This window comes from Schistocerca americana, chromosome 11 (assembly GCF_021461395.2).
Source record: "Schistocerca americana isolate TAMUIC-IGC-003095 chromosome 11, iqSchAmer2.1, whole genome shotgun sequence".
NCBI classification, from domain to species: Eukaryota; Metazoa; Arthropoda; class Insecta; order Orthoptera; family Acrididae; genus Schistocerca; species Schistocerca americana.
The window spans coordinates 179,606,563-179,627,731 of NC_060129.1; the positions used below are offsets into that span (position 1 = coordinate 179,606,563).

General features: G+C 40.5%; 1 protein-coding gene across 1 annotated transcript in view; it reads right to left on the bottom strand.

Annotated features, from left to right (window-relative positions):
- Positions 1–344: 344 nt before the first annotated feature.
- LOC124553674 (sperm-associated antigen 7 homolog) overlaps positions 345–21,169 on the bottom strand; it is an 82,271-nt gene continuing 61,446 nt past the window's right edge. The window contains exon 6 of the mRNA XM_047127556.1: positions 345–1,306. Within this exon, the coding sequence (XP_046983512.1) occupies positions 1,143–1,306 (164 nt within the window). The 3' untranslated portion in view covers positions 345–1,142. The remainder of the gene's footprint in view (positions 1,307–21,169) is intronic.

Below are 21,169 nucleotides of genomic sequence, written 5' to 3' on the forward strand. Positions count from 1 at the left end.
TGCTTTCTATTCACTCATATTTATTCAATTTAAATGTTTATATGTGATTTATTTTGAGGCTAATGTGCTTCATCACCATATACAGATTTACGCCCCCAGCTAAGCTTTGAGTTCTCAACTACCACTGCCAGAGACTGGGGGCATAAATTGGTATCTGATGATTAAATGTATTACCTTCGAAATTGATCCCCCACAATAATTTTATACCACTCAGTACAAGTAAACAAAACATTAAATCTGTCATGAGAAGTAGATTTTTCTATGTGATGCGTCAGCATGCAAAACATAATAATACACGTTTACATGAAGTTGTTCTTGGCTTTTAAAAAAGGAATAACACAAAATGCTGATTATACATCATTTAATTCAATTTTGTATAAATATTGACATAAATATTACAAACAATATTTTACAGATACACTGTGTGCTGGAAAAATCTGAAAATGATTGAATTGTAGCACAAAAGACAATATAGTTTAATAAAATGAATCTTCTTTGTGATCTGGAACACACAGATCACACACAACACACCTGTAATCTTTATGCCATTTTCTGATTCAGAAGTTACCCAAAAAGATGTTGACAACATTTGGCTCTGTAAGGCACTAAATGAAAACCCGATTCATTAGGAACGTACAGTGCCCCACCACTGGGTATTTGCTTTCTATCACTTATTACCTAGCAAACTACTGAACACACACAAATCACGACTGAAAATTATCTGATAAAAGAAAACTACAAAGCTCGTCACTTCTATAAACTATGGCAGGAATTGTCAGAGGCACAAAAATGATGAAAGGTAAATTATGAGCAAGAAAAGTCAGCTATTTTGATGTATAGCATTCAGTCATGAAAACACACCAAACAGCATAGGCCCCAGATAACAGAGGACTTCGAAACAGCAAGGGTTTGCTGTGAAACACTCAGTTTAGTCAATGAACTTTGTAATAAACCAAAACATGTTTCATTGAGCACATATAATGATTATAATAGGAATTACGTCACAAAGGTACGAAGCATAAAACGTGGGTTTTGCAAGACACTACTGAACCTGCCGACTTCCGAGTGATATTGTGTGTCTCTCTGGTAATCCACAAGCAGGCTCTAAAAGTCCCGTACGAGACTGAATGCTGGCACTGCCCTCAGGCCGGATACTTAGCAGCCTCGGATGGCTCCGTCGGCCCGTTGTTGCCCGGCGGGGGTGATTCCTGACGAGTTCCACCATCCACCTTCTGACGTTTCCGCCTCTGGAGGTCAGCCAGTGTCTGCTCAATCGATCGGACATCCTTCTTGTTCTCGCTAGGTACTGGAATGTTACAATTTCAGTTTTATTCACACTGACAAGTGTTAATATGAAACAATGGAATGCCAAATAATGCCTTACATCTACATCTACATGGTTACTCTACAATTCACACTTAAGTGCCTGGCAGAGGGTTCATCGAACCATTCATACTACTTCTCTATCATTCCACTCTCGAATGGCGCATGGGAAAAAGGAACACCTAAATCTTTCCGTCCGAGCTCCGAGTTCTCTTATTTTATTAGGATGATCATTTCTCCCTATGTAGGTGGGTGTCAACAAAATATTTTTGCATTCAGAAGAGAAAGTTGGTGATTGAAATTTTGTAAATAGATCTCGCCACAAAGAAAACCGCCTTTGTTAGAGTGACTGCCACCCCAACTCGCGTATCATATCAGTGACACTCTCACCCCTATTGCATGATAACAAGGCTGCCTCTTTAGTGGGTTTGTCGCATCTTCTAAGTGTTCTGCCAACAAAGCACAGTCTTTGTTTCGCCTTCCCCACAATATTATCTATGTGGTCTTTCCAATTTAAGTTGCTCATAATTGTAATTCCTAGGTATTGAGTCGAATTGACATCCCTTAGATTTGTGCAATTTATCGTATACCCAAAATTTATAGGATTTCTTTTAGTACCCATGTGGATGACCTCGCACTTTTCTTTGTTTAGTGCCAATTGCCACTTTTCGCACCATACAGAAATTCTCTCTAGATCATTTTGTAATTGGAATTGATTGTCTGATGATTTTACTAGACGGTAAATTACAGCATCATCTGCAAACCATCCAAGGTGGCTGCTCAGATTATCACCTACATGATTTATGTAAATCAGTAACAGCAGAGGGCCTATGACACTACCTTGCAGAACACCAGATATCACTTCTGTTTTACTCGATTATTTACCATCTATCACTACGAACTGTGACCTCTCTAAGAGGAAATCACGAAGCCAGTCACACAACTGAGACGATACTCTGTATGCATGCAATTTGATTAATAGCCGCTTGTGAGGAATGGTATCAAGAGCCTTCTGGAAACCTAGGAATATGGAATTGATCTGAGATCCCTTGTCGACAGCACTCATTACTTCATGGGAATAAAGAACTAGCTGTGTTGCACAAGAATCCGTGTTGGTTATGTATCAATAAGTCATTTTCTTCAAGGTGATTCATAATGTTCGAGTACAGTATATGCTCCAAAATGCTTTAAATAATAGAGAGATTGGTAAGAGAAAGCCCTCTGTGGAATATCCCAGTCTATCCATTGGCCACACCAATTCCTGACCCCTCGCCACATGGGTCATATGATTGGGGAATAACAGGTGCGAGACCTATTTGATATACCCACCTGGAACATCCTATTCCAGTCCCTTCAAAGATTTGTCCCACCTATCTGAGGCAGAGCCACCTGTGAAAGCAGTCATGTCAAAATCAGCTCTGCTGTAACCCCTGCACTGTGGCTATGAGCAGAGTTGAGCACTCAGTGGCAAAATATGTTGCTGATCATAAGTGCTGGATATCAGGGATACTTCAAAACCTGCAGAACTGTACAATGGGTTCTGCTCTTTATACAATACAAATATTAGAATGTGCCAATTGTTCTACTGAAGTTTCTGATGCCACTTTTGTTTGAATACATGTGCTTCTCGGTGTTTGCAAAAGTACTTCATGCATTAAGATACTTTTCTGTTATTACAGTTGCTTTATGGTTTTTAAACCTAACATAAATGTTTTCTATAATTAAAATTCAAGAATGTAAACCCCCCCCCCCCCAGATAATCAGTTGTCCTGATGATTATAAATCGCATAAAAGCAAATGTAAGCAAAGTCATAAATTTTAAAAGATGAACTAATTCACATTACTCAATAACACATGAGTTTCTAATTTTACAATTACAATTTGCAATTTATATCTTCATAAACCGTTCATAACTCATCTGTTCTGCAACAGTGTCTCTAGTTATGAGATCACATGGGGGGGGGGGGGGCAAGGGATGTATCAGTATGAGTACGTAGTGGCTGGTTGTACAAAGTAGTCAGACACATGCAAGTGTAAAGAGTCCACAAAGGATATGGTGGCCGATGCACAGTGACCAATTTCCATCAGAAATGCTGAGCAAGTTCATTTGTTTGTTTGCAAGGGGAGGCTGACAGTGTTTGCCCCCCTTTCAGCCAGTCGGCAAGGACAGAATCGAGATGCGTGCTATGCAATTTTTTTTTTCAAATGATTTTACAGAAACTATTTGTTAAAACATTTCATTTTTGCATTACTTATAGCTTCATAATGATGTGCCCATCATTTTTTTAATGGTCATAGTTATTGTGACATTTGCATGGAAGTAAGACACACTGCAAAATTTGAAAAAGGTTGGAAGGAAAATTAGGGGTCGCTATGTTGTTGTGATTCATGCATATTACATATGTTGCTGCATATGAAATTTAGGCAATGTATTGAATTTTTCTTTAGACTTGGGTGGAGGTCTCTATCTGTCACCAATCTCAAGAAAATTGACCTGATGAAGCACACTCATTTGTGATTGTGCTTGTCAGTGATAAAGCCAAAGTGAAATATCCACATTCCTCATATTTCATAAACAGTTAGAGATTTTGGTAAATGACAGCACGCAATGAGGAGAGTATTTTGCCACACGGTTATTACATGTTACAGTTATTATCTATCGAGTCATTCCACTAACTATAGACTTTTCTTCAACGAAAGGATGTAATTTTTAAGGGCCATCGACACATGGTGAAATGAGAAATGCTATAGGTTTTGGAACAACACAAGTAAAGACATTACACCTTTTTTTTCAAAAGCTGTTGACCTTACTTTTTCTCACTTACTAAAATAAACCACTGTTTCAGAATTCTCATGCAACTGTGTCTGCACAGCACATCAGTGAGGCGAGACTGTGTAAACCCTGCTGTGTTTTGGCAAAAGCAGCAAATTTTAACAGGGAAACAAGAGCAATATGTAGTTTTTACTCAAAATTCGCCACTTGTGGCGCTTTTCTGAAAGTTACAAATGGTTGACAAGCCAGGTGAAAATAAATTGCTGTTTTTTGTTGTATTTTCAGTGGAAGTCTTTTTAGATACTAACCAAAGCAGATGTAACAAATCTTCTTGAATGGTCACAAAGCAAGTGTGGGTGTGGAGGGGCCCCGCTTACTCTCTCTCTTTCCAAGCATTAATCCCGACGTGCGGGGTCTGCTGATACGGTTAACCGGATTTGGCGTGCTAATTTGAAGGGGTGGCCAGATGCCCTTCCTGTCGCCAAGGGGCCCCACTTAATATTTACAGAAAATGTGAGCGTAGGCTTCAGTTCAGACTGGCACTTCCCCTCCAGCACTCGGCATCTCCCGTACAGCGCCTGTCCGTAACCCCCACCACTACCTCTCTCCGCACGCACGCACTGCCGATCGAACATCTACCGGCCATGTTATTCTGCGCAGACTCTAGAAAATTGACTTTTGGCTTCTGAAAAAGCTTTGTAAACAGTCATTTTGTAACTCGGGCTGTCTTGTCAACATCGTATTTGGTTGAAAATGTCAAATTACATTGAAAAACGAAGAAGAAACTAGCACTTCAGTATAGTACTTACAAAGATCTAAGCCCGAATACTGGTGTTTTTGGTGGAATGATACATCTTCTAGATGACTGCTACCAGTGAAAGTTACGCAATTCAAACATTTTAACATAACATACTTACAGTGAACATTAAATAAGCTTTGCAATATTAGTGGTCAGTACTACAACTGAATGGAATATTCGAGTTACTAATATGATTAATAATTACTTAGGTGCCATCTTCGCTCATCCTGCATCCACATGCTTTTTTCCAAGTCCTCTTTCTCCTCCGTTCTGCCTTCCCCTCCCAATGCACTCCTTCGCATCATCGTGTGCTGCACACAACGCCCCAGCCTGCAGTCAGAGCAAGCCCATCGGTGCCAGATTCATATTCGGGACACCTGCTGCCTCTCCATCACAGCCATCAGCCACCCTTCCCTTGCCCTCCCACCTGCTCCCTATGTCCTTTCTCCTCCCACCCATCCCACAAGATGAAATCCCTCACTCCAGTTGAGTTGCAGTGCCATCAGCACAGTGTAGTCAGTCACGCCAGTGTAGCTATGCAGGTGTGTGTGTGTGTGTGTGTGTGTGTGTGTGTGTGTGTGTGTGTGGGGGGGGGGGGGGCAGGGGGGGGGGCGGGGGGGGGGGGCCACTCGTGTGCTCTGGCTCTGATTTCATCAGAAGGCTAAGGCAAGCAAAGAAGTTCTCTGCATTATTTATGTGACTACTGGTGTGAGAGTACAGAATTATGAGTAGTTAGAGACAGGACTTTTCCCTCTTGGGTAATAGATGCAAAGTTTCCTGTACACTTGTGTCTTATATAAATGACTAAACATGTTGTTTATTAATGTCACATTAAAACATATGTTTCAAGTAATACATAGGCCTGCATTTTTTTGTGTGTGGTATATTGGCAAGAAGGAATTTACATTCAAAAATGTATACATCTAATATAATAAAAAACCTCCTAGTTTGCTTCAGTGTAATTTTGATATCAACACTGAAATTACATTTGCAGATGTTCATGGAATAAATGTACATGGCTGTATAATCTAGTGAAACTTATTTATAAAGTACAGAAGAAAAAGGAATGCCTCACAATCAAAACTGGATAATACACTCCTGGAAATGGAAAAAAGAACACATTGACACTGGTGTGTCAGACCCACCATACTTGCTCTGGACACTGCGAGAGGGCTGTACAAGCAATGATCACACGCACGGCACAGCGGACACACGAGGAACTGCGGTGTTGGCCGTCGAATGGCGCTAGCTGCGCAGCATTTGTGCACCGCCGCCGTCAGTGTCAGCCAGTTTGCCGTGGCATACGGAGCTCCATCGCAGTCTTTAACACTGGTAGCATGCCGCGACAGCGTGGACGTGAACCGTATGTGCAGTTGACGGACTTTGAGCGAGGGCGTATAGTGGGCATGCGGGAGGCCGGGTGGACGTACCGCCGAATTGCTCAACACGTGGGGCGTGAGGTCTCCACAGTACATCGATGCTGTCGCCAGTGGTCGGCGGAAGGTGCACGTGCCCGTCGACCTGGGACCGGACCGCAGCGACACACGGATGCACGCCAAGACCGTAGGATCCTACACAGTGCCGTAGGGGACCGCACCGCCACTTCCCAGCAAATTTGGGACACTGTTGCTCCTGGGGTATCGACGAGGACCATTCGCAACCGTCTCCATGAAGCTGGGCTACGGTCCCACACACCGTTAGGCCGTCAACCGCTCACGCCCCAACATCGTGCAGCCCGCCTCCAGTGGTGTCGCGACAGGCGTGAATGGAGGGACAAATGGAGACGTGTCGTCTTCAGCGATGAGAGTCGCTTCTGCCTTGGTGCCAATGATGGTCGTATGCGTGTTTGGCGCCGTGCAGGTGAGTGCCACAATCAGGACTGCATACGACCGAGGCACACAGGGCCAACACCCGGCATCATGGTGTGGGGAGCGATCTCCTACACTGGCCGTACACCACTGGTGATCGTCGAGGGGACACTGAATAGTGCACGGTACATCCAAACCGTCATCGAACCCATCGTTCTACCATTCCTAGACCCGCAAGGGAACTTGCTGTTCCAACAGGACAATGCACGTCCGCATGTATCCCGTGCCACCCAACGTGCTCTAGAAGGTGTAAGTCAACTACCCTGGCCAGCAAGATCTCCGGATCTGTCCCCCATTGAGCATGTTTGGGACTGGATGAAGCGTCGTCTCACGCGGTCTGCACGTCCAGCACGAACGCTGGTCCAACTGAGGCGCCAGGTGGAAATGGCATGGCAAGCCGTTCCACAGGACTCCATCCAGCATCTCTACGATCGTCTCCATGGGAGAATAGCAGCCTGCATTGCTGCGAAAGGTGGATATACACTGTACTAGTGCCGACATTGTGCATGCTCTGTTGCCTGTGTCTATGTGCCTGTGGTTCTGTCAGTGTGATCATGTGATGTATCTGACCCCAGGAATGTGTCAATAAAGTTTCCCCTTCCTGGGACAATGAATTCACGGTGTTCTTATTTCAATTTCCAGGAGTGTATATTTTTAAGATTTTGCCACCCAGAACCCTACTGCTGACAACTCTGCACCTCACTTATTTAATGAGCTGTTACCTATACTCCTCAAATAATAAAGAGTGCATCATTTTCAAAGAATATTTGAATTGAGGAACTGTGAAATCACAAGGATACAGAAGGGCTGGCTAATACTATCTTCAGGATATGAAAATCCATGAACTCGCTGCTGGAAGTACTTAAAAGTAGAAAAAATTTCTTTAAGCTATCGCTCCTTTATGTCCATTCCTCAGCAAGAGAAAATGGCAAGGAACTCAGATCACAGGTCGAGCTGGACCCGCTTGTTTGGAGGATGAGGGAACACAAAATGAAGGGGGAACTGTCAGAGACCAGCAGGACAAAGATAAGTGTGCCAATTAAAATATTAATTGCTCCATGGAGACATCGTACTAATACCGTGTAACGACATTTCTTGCCTCAATAATATCCCATTGCAAAATACCGTACAACCATCCCTCCTTTCATTCACTGTGTGAATGCTGAAATGGCAGATACTGAGATAAACAATCGCAAAACAGAAAAGCAGCTATAACTGCTTACTAGTCGAAAACCTTCTGGACAAGATTCTACACAGATTATGCAAAATAATGGAGAAACAAAGGGTATCTAGTGACCAGTAAAAAGCACACGTCATCCCTTTTTCAAGAAGGGGCACAGGACAGACACATAATTATAGGCCTATATTGCTCACCTAAATCTGTTGTAGAATTATCAAACATGTTTTATGCTTACATATTATGACTTTTTGGAGAATGAAAATCTCCTTTATAAAAATCAACACAGATTTCGGAAACAGAGATCTTGCGAAACTCAGCTTGCTCTGTTACTCTGTGAAATCCACAGTGCTGCAGACATCAACAGTACTCTGGCTGATTTTGTGATAATCCAGGAAATTGCATATTTGATGGCTGTGTTTAGGGAAAAGAGATACTTAGTGAAGCAGATTCTTCAGGCTATGGAGTTTAGACCATCCCTGGAGGTACATCAGGACAAGCATAGATCTGTGGCCTCTATTCCTTACACTTGGGCGGTATTGTTTAAGACTGGAAGAACTTTAAGGGGTTTAAATTTAAGAATGTGTTCCATCCACTTCCAAGATTAGGGCACTACTCAGCTCTGTCAAAGATGATTTGGGACTTACAATGCTTGGCATATACAAAATTCGATATCAATATGGAAATTCACAAAAGGCTACAACAGCTGAGAAAATTGGTGGTACTGAAATACTGTGAACAAGGGTCATGAGACGAAAGTTGATGAGACTACAATGGTTACCAGTTCTTCCAGGTTTTGGAACAATGTTTGAAAAGAGGCAATTGAAATTAGATTGGCAGATAATTTGATTAATAAAGACAAGCGTTTTCCTCTTAGCCCAGGGTTTCACATTCTGCTGTCTCACATGAAAACGCAATGCTCTTTGGTGTGACCAGCTTGAGTGTAGTATATAGTTGGTGCCGGTGTTCTACCAGGAGTGGTTCTCCGAGTCCTGTCTAGGGGAGCAGCAGCTGTGACGGGAAGGGCATGCACCGTGTACGATATATAAGGCCTGCATAGGATGAAGATTTGCAGCCTTAGTTCAGTTTTTAGTGGGACGCAGTGGCAGCAGTGCTCTCCTGAAGACAGTAGACGGATGGATCACCAAAAGATCAAATTGTTTTGATTTTAGAATCTGGCAGCACACTTGGGGAGACTACAAAAATTGCATTTAGTAATAATGAGCACGTAACAGTTTTTCATTTATTTAATTGTTTTGTTTCCATCTGATTAAACCTTGATTGTAGTTCTGTTTGAGGTCCTGAACTACTATAGATGTAATATTCACAATTGTGTACATATTCTTCCTGTATATAAAAAAGATTCTAAACGTTATTTGTTATTAGGAGGAGATCCATAATAAAATAACTTTTCTGATGATTCAGACCTGCCACACTATTTCCAAGGACTGATTAATGCTTTGGAGAGTTATGCCTGCTTCATTTTATCTATTACCTTTCTTCAGCTGCAGAAAAAGTACCACTTGCACTTCATGAAATTTGACACTATTCTGTAATGTACATCAGTATATTAATAGATATGACAAATTTTGTTGAAGTGTGAATACCCATGCAAAACCTTCTCATGGATACTGTTGACCCATGTACTGTGTCCGAAAGAAGACAATAAAGTCCTTGTAATTGGAGTTGCTGGTCCAAAATGCATTGGACTCGAAACTGTATTACTTATTTAGCTGTGTGATTCATAGGCTGTAGCCACTTCTTCAAGTTAACGTATCACGCATTCAGGTGAATGATGGTTCTAATTCACACCTGGCCATACAGATCTAGGCACTCCGTGATTTCCCTATGTCATTCCAGGCAAATGCCAGGATGGTTCCTTTGAAAGGGTAATGCCGATTTCTTTCCTCATGCTTGAAACATTTTGTGTTTCTGCTCAGTCTCTAATGACCTACTTGTTGACAGCAAAATAAACTCTAATCTTCCTTCCATGCCACCATAATGTTTTGCATGTCAGATGTTGGTCAGTTGCAACTTCTTCGTGCAAGCCACTGTGAGGAGAGTGTCTATAGCATAGTCCCACATTTATTGTTGTTGTGGACAATGACAATGATGATGAGACAAGAGAAAGGGTCAAACCAGAGTTGGCACATAACTTATTCCTCAGCAATGAGAGGGCCACCAGATTCACCTCTCTATCCGATACGCTGATAATCATCGGTATTATATGTCCAAATTATGTGACACAGTGTGGAGAGGTTTCCAAGTCTGGTAAGTACAATTTTTATGCTACACCATCATCTTTCCTCCTTTGCCAGCAGCATAACAACAGTAGTAGTAGTAGTAGTAGTAGTAATCCCAGGGGTTACTGTTCCCCTACCAGGTCTGTCCCCAGGTGTTGGATAGGAGAAGGCTCTATAGATATGCAGGGTAAGTGGGAAATAAAATACCACATGCTGACCAACACAGAAATCAAAAACCAAATGCGACTGTCCACAGATTGGGTGGCCTTTGGTCAGTGTCTGTTCCCCAGGTTAGGGGCAGCTGAGAAAAACCTCCAGGGCTAATAAACGTCGTTGCAAACCAGTGGCTCTAACAGCAGGTGCCACCCCATACACAATACTATCAATCACGGAAGAGTGTGATGTGAAACGAATTACCCCAGGTGAACAATACACCGCACCCAAGTGCATAAGCAGACAATTAGATAATGGGGAGTCTACAGCATTACACAGAGATGAGTTGGAGCACCTTGAAACCTCAAACAAGATTGAGTATAGAATACGAAGTTACATAGCTACTTTCAACATAAATTCTCTTCTAAAAACTGGAAGATTAAAACACCTTACAGACAGCCCTAAGAACCACAAATGTCTGATAACGCCCGTACAGGAAACTAGATACTTAGATGAAAACAATTTCGATTCTGAAGGTTTCAGAAAAACCAGCTACCCACACATTGGAACTGGCTTCATAACAGACAAAAATAAATTGAATTCCATTATCAATATTGAATCACAATCAGAAAGAGACTCTACACTTATCTTCAAATCTTCCAATAAAGTATACACTATCGTGACTGCATATGCCCCCATAAATGAAGACAATAAAAAGGGCAAAGAAAAGGTGGAATGTTTTTAGGACTAACTCGACGATGATGTTCAAAGAATCCCAGAAAAACACAATGTCCTACTTCTGAGGGATTTTAATGCCCAGACAGAGGAGAAGGAGGGGGGGGGGGGGGAATTGTTGGAAACTACTCAGCACATAATAGAGCTAGCTAAAATGGCACCAGACTGACAGCATTATGCCAAGCATACAACATTATCCTTACATCCACAGCCTTTAAAAAGCTACCCCGGAAACATAGGTTCCACCAAATCCACGACTACCTGAATTCCAACTTGATCAAGTGGCCACAAAGTAAAGAGCCATAAAGAAATACAAAATGTCATGAGCCATAAAGAAATACAAAATGTCAAAGTCCTCAGAGAAGACAACCAAGATTCTGATCGCTAACTTTCTAAAATAAAACTCAAAGCCATTCCAACCCTAAAAGAATAAAATGAGATTCAAAAAAGATAATAAACTCCGAGGAGTTTCCCCTCACAACTGAAGACATGCAAAACCAAAACTGGTATCAAGTACATGAAAGACTAATAAGTAAAGCCAAACAATTAGCTTCCTTAACCAAAGCCAAAAAACAAGCTTGGTGGACAGAAGAAAGTGTCAGACTGCTTGAACTGAGAAGAAAAACATAGCAACAGTGGCAATCACAGAAAAATGAATGTAACAGACAAAACTTCTTAATCATAAGAAAAAGAGTGAGCAAATCAAAAGAATAAAGAAAGCCCAAGAAAACTAACTCCTCTTTCAGATCAACGAAGACTTCATCAAAAGCAACACAAGGATCTTCCACAAAACCTTTAAACACACACACACACACACACACACACACACACACACACACACCAAATACAGCCCACCGACCCTACCACTCCAAGACAAAGATGGCAATATTACCCACAACAACAAGGATAACTGCAAAATATTGGCAGAATATTTCAGAAACATTCTCAACTGTGAAGAACTCACAGAAAAATGGACTTTAAGACCTCAACAATAACAAACCCTAACTATGAACCACCCTACACTGAAGAACTACAGACAGTTATTTCAAATTTCAAAAAGTATAAAGCCTCGGTAGAAAACCAAATCACAGCTGAACTTTCGAAAAATGTCAACAAAAATGTCATAGATTCTCTCTGAAGCATCTTTGAAGAAATCTGGTCAAATTAAAGAATCCTAGCTGAATGGAAGACAGCTCTCATATACCCGCTCCACAAGAAAGCGCCCAATACAAACTCCAACAACTCAGTCCTAGATATAACATACATGATATTCTCTAGAGTCCTACTAAAAAGGACAGAACTCCAAGTAGACCAGCAACTTTGAGAATACCAAGCAGGTATCAGGGAAGGGAAATCCTGCCCACAACAAATCCTAAACCTCAAAAACCTCATGGCATACCAAAAATCAAGAGCAAAATCATGTTTTCACTTTCATTGACTTTCAGAAAGCATACGACTCAAATGACCAGAAATATCTCATCTCTAAACTAAAAGAGTTAAACCTAGGCGACAAAACAACTAACTTAATCAGAGAAACCCTTACGACTACATACTCAAATTCATGGGTGGACTCTCCAACTCTTTTGAGATAAAAACTGGTGCATGGCAAGATGACTCACTTTACTGCTATTTATGTGTCCTAGGAAGAGTAGTCAGAGAGTGGAACACAAAGATCCATACTGGACTCTGACTAGGAACAAAAAACAAGGACATCAAAGTCAATTGTCTAGCCTTTGCAAATGATATGGCCCTATTAGCCAAGGCCTAGGAAGAAGCCACAGAACACATCCTCAAACTACAAAAACAGCTGAAAAAATAGGTCTCAAAATCTCCTTTGAAAAGGCCAAGATACTGACGAACATAAGAAATCCTCCAAAACTGACATTGTCAAAGAATTTAAATATCTTGGAGAATTGATCAGCTGGAATGCCCTTGAGGAAAAGGAAAGGGAATTTAGAATAAGTGAAGTTGAACTGGTGTTCCAACTCACCAAACACACGCACAACAACAAGTTTCTGTCATGGAATGCAAAAATAAGACATTACAATACAGTAATCAAACCAGAAGTCCTGTATGCAGCGGAAACATTGTCCAGCACCAACCATCGCCCAGTTGAAAGGTCGGAGATGAAAGAAAGGAAGATATTAAGAAAAATCCTTGGCCCCAGATTTCAAAACAAATTAATTCGTGTAAAAAATGCAAACCTTTATCAAACTACTGAGAAACTCTCAAACAAAATTAGAAATGAAGAATCGATTTTTATGAACACAACCTCAGAACAGAAAAAAAATTACTATTTCCGCAACGAAAATCACAACAAAATTGGTTTAAGGAAGTGGAGGACTTATGAGAACTCCAAATAACAGAAAATATTCTCCCCACATAGTAGAGTGAAACAAAAGAAGAAGAAGAAGAAAAAGAAGAAGAATTGGCACTGATGAAATATCCATTTGCCAACTATGAAAGGGTCTTTACTGGAATCTGCACCAATTATTCACCTATACATCACATAGTCCTAGGTATTTGGGACATTTCCAACTAGTGATGAAATATGAAAAGCAACATAGTTAACTCATTTGGTGTGTTTATTGCTATAAATCATAATAATACTGATAATAATAATGAGTTATATGACCTCCACCGCTCCCAACCCAGATATCTCCCACACATTCACATATCCAACTCCATGCATCTTTATCTCCCTTACAAATCTCCTAATGTCACCTTCCCACCTCTCATAGTCTCAGTGTTTCCCTGTTTCACCTCTCTGTATGGGGTCCAGACCCTCTACAGCAGGGGTGGGCAGGAATTCTGCATGTGTGTGGTGCACATGCACGTGTGCAGTTAACAGGTGTCCTGCGCGCACACAGGGGCAAGCTGGCCACCCACTTCTCTCCCCTCCCCGCCATACCGTCTCACAGCTTTTTCCTTTGTAATGCGTTTTGTTTCCTGGCCTTCTTTATTGAATAAAGGAATAAGGTTAGTAGAAGTGCTTGAAAGTAATTGTGGTTTGAAAGAGTACCTCTTACCTACGATACGTTTTGTTTAATTATCACAGGTGGAGTTTACAATACGTTTAATGTCTTCAACAAAATTTCTACATACAAACGCAAACAGTTACATAAATTTTCATTACTGATGTTTGCTCTTAACTGAGACTTTCATAACAGAAAAAAATCTCTCACAAACGTATGTCGAGCCAAACATTGACATTATCTTCATGGCTTCACGATGGAGACGAGGAAACTCTTGCTGTGGAAAGTCGTGATAAAAATCTATTACACGTCTTGCCAAAAGGAACTTGTCTCTCAGACGAGAATTACGCTGTAGATCTATTAATTCCATTTGCAAACTGGGATGAATATCATCTACAGAAACAGCAGATTGTCTCGAGAACTATTCAAAACCTTGGGATAAGTAAGATATATCCCCAAATCTCTTGAGAAATTCCTCTTTTATTGCACCAAGAAAGGCAACATACTGAAATTTATTATAATGGCGTTCAATATTAAACTTCCGCTGACCAGCCAGAATACTGTCACATATTATACATTTGCAATTTTCACGTTTTTGCACAGAGAAAAAAATGAGTCTCCCATTCCTTTTTAAAAGATAGCAAATCTCCAATTCTCCGTTTCCTTGATTCACTCTGCATTTTCCGGTTATTGAAATACAACGTTCACTACGTAGTGGTCGCTTCGCTTCAACGTCCGCATCTTAGCCTGGTACTACACTGCCGCAACCTGCCGGCTGTCGCCACTGCCCCTGTCGACACCTGCACGCGAGCAGCACACGTGCAGCGCTGTGTGCTCATGAGCCGCGTGCAACGTTTGCCCACCCCTGCTCTACAGTCATAATTATCTCTTCCTCTCAAATCTGTCCCCTGACCCATTTTCTCCTCTCCCAAACATTCCAAATTCATGTTCCCAATGCTTACTGCACTACAAGTTTATATCTGACTGCCATTAGTCAGAACAGGTAATGCATTCCAATTGTAGATGTTTCTTTCTGGACACACAAAAATCTTAGATCAAGGAGAAAAAAAATGTTTGCTGATGGCATTATAATACTGTCACAGATGGCAAAGGCTTCTAAAGATCAACCAAATGGAACAGATCATACCTTGAAAAGGGGTTATAAGATGAATGTCAACGAAAGGAAAAGGAGGGTAATGAAGTTATTTGAATTAAATCAGGTGACATTGAGGAAACTGTATTAAAGAATGAGAAACTAAAGTCCGTCAATAAGTTTTGTTATTTGGCCAGCAAAATTCCTGATGATGCCCAAAGTAGAGAGGATGTAACGAGAGAGAGAGAGAGAGAGAGAGAGAGAGAGAGAGAGAGAGAGAGAGAGCTCTTTTAACATCAAATACAAATTTCATCGTCAGGAAGTCTTTTATAAAGGGATTTCACAAGAGTGTAGCCTTGTGTGAAAGTTAAATTTGTATGATAAACACTCTAGGCAAGAGAATAAAAGTGTATGAAATGTAGTGGTACAGAAGAATGCTGAAGATTAGATAGATAAAAGAGGATGAGAGAAAGAAGGGACTGGATGATAGGATACGTTCTGAAGCAATAAGGAACAGTCTATTTACTAACAGAAGAAAGCATGGGGGGGGGGGGGGGGGGGGGGGAGAGGAGGAACACAGTAGAAGGAGACGGAGAGAGGAATACAATAAGCACGCTCAAATGGTTGGAAGTTGTGGTAATTGTGCAGAGATGAAAAGAGGCTTGCACAGATAGAGCAGTGTGGAGAGCTGCACTAATACAGTCTTCGGAAGGAAGGAAAATCAGTGTTTGATGTCTCACACACAATGAGGTTATTAGAGACAGAGCACCTGAGCATAAGGAAGGATGGGGAAGGAAATCAGAAGCACCTTTCAAAGGAATCATCCCAGCATTTGCCTAGAACAATTTAGGTAAATCACAAAAAACCTAAATCATAGAGGCCGGACACCGATTTCGCGTGTCATCCTTCTGCTTGTGAGTCTGACCATACTAAGTTCCTGTAACTGATATGTAAGATTTTTTTTCCTGACCAGCATGTTGAGCATGATGATTAATGATACTTGAAACTGTACTTATCAACTTGAAATTAACAGCAGCAGTTGCAATTTTATTTTTTAACATCAAAACCAGCTTCACCCACCAGAGCTATTTTCAACTGGTTATCTGAATAAAGATACATAACAACATTAAAAAGCAAGGCACAAATGGATTAAATTACATAAAAAAGAGAAAGTGACAACAAACATCATTAAGACAATACAGCACAGTATGAAATACATTATGTAAAATACACTGAAGAGCCAAAAAAACTGTTACACAAGCCTAATATCGTGTAGGACCCCTGGGAGCATGCAGAAGTGCCCCAATACGATGCGGCATGGACTTGACTAATGTCTGAAGTAGTGTTGGAGGGAACTGACACCATGAATCCTCCAGTGCTGTCCATAAATCCTTAGGAGTATGAGGGGGTGGAGATCTTTTCTGAACAGCATGTTGCAAGGCATCCCAATTATGTTTAATAATGTTCATGTCTGGAGAGTTTGGCATCCAGTGGAGGTGTTTAAACTCAGAAGTGTGTTCCTGGAGCCACTCTGTAGCAATTCTGGATGTGTGGGGTCTCACACACTGTCCTGCTGGAGTTGGCCATGTCTGTCAGCATGCACACTGGACATGAATGGATGCACATGATCAGACAGGATGCTTATGTACATGTCACCTGTTAGAGTCATATCTAGACATATCAGGGGACCCATATTACTCCAACTGCACCCACCTAACACCATTATAGAGCCTCCACCAGCTTGAACAGAACTCTGCTGACGCACAGGGTCCATGGATTCATGAGGTTGTCTCCATAACTGCATACATCCATCAGCTCAATACAATTTGAGATGAGACTTGTCCGAACCAGGCAACATGTTTCAAGTCATCAACAGTCCAATAGGGTACAAAAGTGGGTCTTCGGCTCTGAAAGCCCATATTGATGATGTTTCGTTGAATGGTTCGCACACTGACACTTGTTGATGGCCCAGCATTGCAATTGTAGCAATTTGCGGAAGGGCTACACTTCTGTCTCTTTGAACGAGTCTCTTCAGTTGTCGTTGGTCCCATTCTTGCAGGATCTTTTTCTGGCCACAGAAAGGTCAGAGATTTGATGTTTTACCGGCTTCCTGATATTCAAGGTACATTCATGAAATGGTCATATGGGAAAATCCTCACTTCATCGCTACTTGGATATGCTGTGTCCCATCACTCATGCTCCGACTATAACACCACATTCAGACTCACTCAAATCTTGATAACCTGCCATTGTAGCAGCAGTAACCGATCTAACAATTGTGCCAGACACTTGTTGTCTTGTATATGCATAGCCAACCGCAGTGCCGTATTCTGCTTATTTACATATCTCTGTATTCAAATACACATGCCTATACCAGTTTCTTTGGCACTTCAGTGTAAATAACATTGTATAACAACTTGTCCAAATTTTAACAAGAAAACATAAATAATGAACAAACTTATGAGCCTAGTGTTATGGAAGTACACAGATACAGACTGGTGAGAATGCGAAGACGCAATGCATAAATAGGGGAGGCACACCAAACGACAACAAAATGCAGCATTACATAGTTCAGAAAATATTTATAGAGACACATATGATGGAACAGCATAAAAAGAAATAATATGAAAAAAGTAAAGACAAGAGATTATGCTCAGAGAACCTTGATGGAATAAGTGTCAAGGCTGGAAAGCCAGCATTGGTGAACAAGCACTATCAGGAAATTTAACTCTGTACACAAACAAGATATTTACACAACGTGAAGTCTGAAGTACTGAGCATGAGCTGCTGTTTACAGTAAGTGAGGTACACATACGGTGTAACAATAAGTGATAGGTTCATATACGTTTGAACATACTGAACTCATTATGAAAGGCATCACGAAAAACAATTTTTTAGAGTATTTCTGTTCTTTAATAATTTTGTTCTTATCGTAGTGCACATGCTTACAATATTGTATTTCTTACAGAAAGTGCGTAGGGGAGTTCTGTTCCACTTTATGCAAAATTGTAATGTTATTTTCAATATTAGTAACATTATGTGATTGGGTGGGAAGCAAACGTGGATTTATCTTCTACATTTTTTTCTCCCTGTTTGTATACATTCGTTGTATATGGTTCTGAAATGTCTGCACGTTTGGCCAATATAAAAAGCTTTGCGGTCAGTGTACTGGATTTTACATTACCTGTAACTGCAAAATCGTTATTGTTAGTTTTAATATTATGTACAAGCAACTGACTTAGTGTGTTAATGGCCTTGAAAGAAGTTCTAACATTAAACCTATAGAGCAACGCATTAACATTACATGAAGCATTGCCATAGAAGGGAAAGAAGAGAAACCATGAAATTTTTAGCTTTGGATACAATTTTCTCTAAGACTAATATACCTATGTCAATAAAACATGGTACAGAGATTAACTAAACAACTTTCATTAAAATGTACCATAATTATGGCAATCAAATAAAAGGTTTAAAAAACACTTAGATATTATTTTTTTAAAATCCCAATGTTTTACGTCAAATACCGTTTGGGAATTTCTATTGTGATAACAATACTATTGTCTCATAAGATATACACTTCGAAGAAAATTTGACAACTTACGCATGTTTCAAATCTGGATGATTTGAAAAAATAGTTTTTGACACTAGTATGGTCAACCATAGGACATTCGCTCATGACCGGGTCCCCTTAACAGACATATTAAATTTTTCTCTTGTAAATGGAAACAAAGCATAATCCAAGATATCCCTAAGATAGAAAATCCACAATCACCTTGTAATGACTGACCAATCAGCATGTTACCTCCTGTTTCCAAAGCCCTGGAATATATTGTTCATGACCATATTACTGAACACTTGTGAGAATTTTGAGCTGGCGCCAATGTTATTTTGTTCATGTATCATTGAGATCGATTGTGGTCGAGCTAAGCTATCTTTGCTTTTCGTGTGTCTTATCTTCCGGGTTAGTGGGTGAAGTGATTTGGTTGTTAGCCTTCGAGGGGTAACCCTCAAGATCTCATGACATTCGCTGGGAGACGAGTGTCAACGGCTGCCTAACGAGCATGATGACCGTTACATGTTGCGGTGTGAAATAGGTCGGGTGTTTTGGCGAGATGGGCAGCTTGGAGATACAAGTTCTGTGACTTCGCTGGGAACTAAATTTAAAGTGAAGCTGTGGAACCTGCTCCTTTGTATTGTGTATGTGATATGAAGTAAGTGGTCGTAATTGTGTTTTGTTGACTGACACTCTGAGGCATTTAAATTTTATTATTATTATGAGACTTTCATAGTCGAACTTTAGAATGGTGTGGAAGAGATCAGTTGGCCTAGTTAAATGGTGGCTGTTATTTGAAAGTTTACTCAGAAGTTTCACTAGTGGTCTGTGTTTCTTGTAATCAAATGATTTTATGTTGGCGTTTTCAAAGCCTGCACTCTATTAATACAATTGTCCATGAGTAAAATGCTTAAGGTCAAAGTTGCAAATTTGTCAGTAGTGTAACGTGTTCCTTTACATGCTTACCCATAAATCAAATCAAAGGTTCTGCCGAGTGTTTCTATGTTTCAGAGTTATTGGAATGTCTTTGTGAGTCGTGCAAAAACTTTTGACTGTGCCAGTGCCCTTTGGAGAGCAGGGGAGGGGTGGGGGGGGGGGGGGTGAAATGTCATCCGAGGTCTAGGCCTGCCAGTGTTTAAGAACCTGGCCACTACCGGGAGTCGTTCACATACCTCCTTCCAAAATTTAGTATTTATCTTCCTTCTGCCAAGGCAGGTTAAGCTGGTAGATGTACAAACATATATTGTATGTAACCTGTTCTTATACGAACCTGTTTCCTTAAATATTAGCAACTCGCTAAACTTTAAATTGCATAGCATCTGCTGAGTTCCTTCGCAGCTCTTTCTAGTAGTCTTTTATTAACACGTCTGAGTGCCTGAACATTTATTTTTAAAGATCAGTGTTTCTGCTGTAGTTTGTTATGTAAGTGGTTCTCTACCATGTTATGTAATTGGATCTCAGCTTGGCACTATTGTTGATGTGTCATTAAGTCACCCTTTATTGGTAACTGTTTTCATTATATGTATTTTGAGGGAAATCCTATTTGGAAGTTTGCATTTCTGAAGTTTGTCAGTAATTCTGTTTTCTTAATAAGGGAAAATAAAGCGAGGGGTATTAGTGCCCGGAAACGTTAAGTTTGTAATTGATCTCCTAACATGTGTTTCTTTAACAGATTGAAATAGTAAGTTTATAAGGGTATTTTAGTGAAGAATGTTAAGTGAGGCCATCTTAATGTAATAACTGGTTTTAAGGAGTTTGATGAAGTGACTATGTGAAGTAATTGATAATTGCTATGCTTAAGGTTTCTATAAATGCCTGGCAAATTAAGATTTAATAACTTTCTCTTAAGGGACTGTTTATTTGAGTACTGAGTACGTTGGATTTCTACTAGTGGCTCGTCCACAATTTGTAATTGTCAAATTCCTTAAAAGGCGTAATGTCAATAAATTGTCTTAGTTATAAATTGTGACTACCAACCATGATTCCATCCCACTTCCTCTTTTATGGTATCTAAGATATGGTGGGTAAGTGTGGTACGAATAAGGAAACACGTACCAAATTCATTTATTTGACAAATATCAGTCCAGCTTTCATAAACACAGTAGCACAAATACTGTACTAATTAAGGTCACTGATGACCTGAAATATGCCTTGGAAAACAGAGAGGTCATAATACTGACACTATTAGACTTCAGCAAAGCCTTTGACTCTGTCAGCTTTCAGATACTGCTCAGAAAAATGTGCCAGCTAAATTATTCAAATAGTGCACTGAAGTGGACTGAAAGTTACTTGAAAAACAAACAGCAAGGTGTTGTCTATGGGAATGAAAAATTGTCCTACAAAAATATTCTGTCAGGAGCACCACAACAAACAGGCTTGGACCCACTTTTGTCTTCCTTGTAGGTCAGTTATATTTCATCCATTTTGTCCTGTAAATATCATACCTGTACCAATGACTTCCAGCTCTACTTGATGAT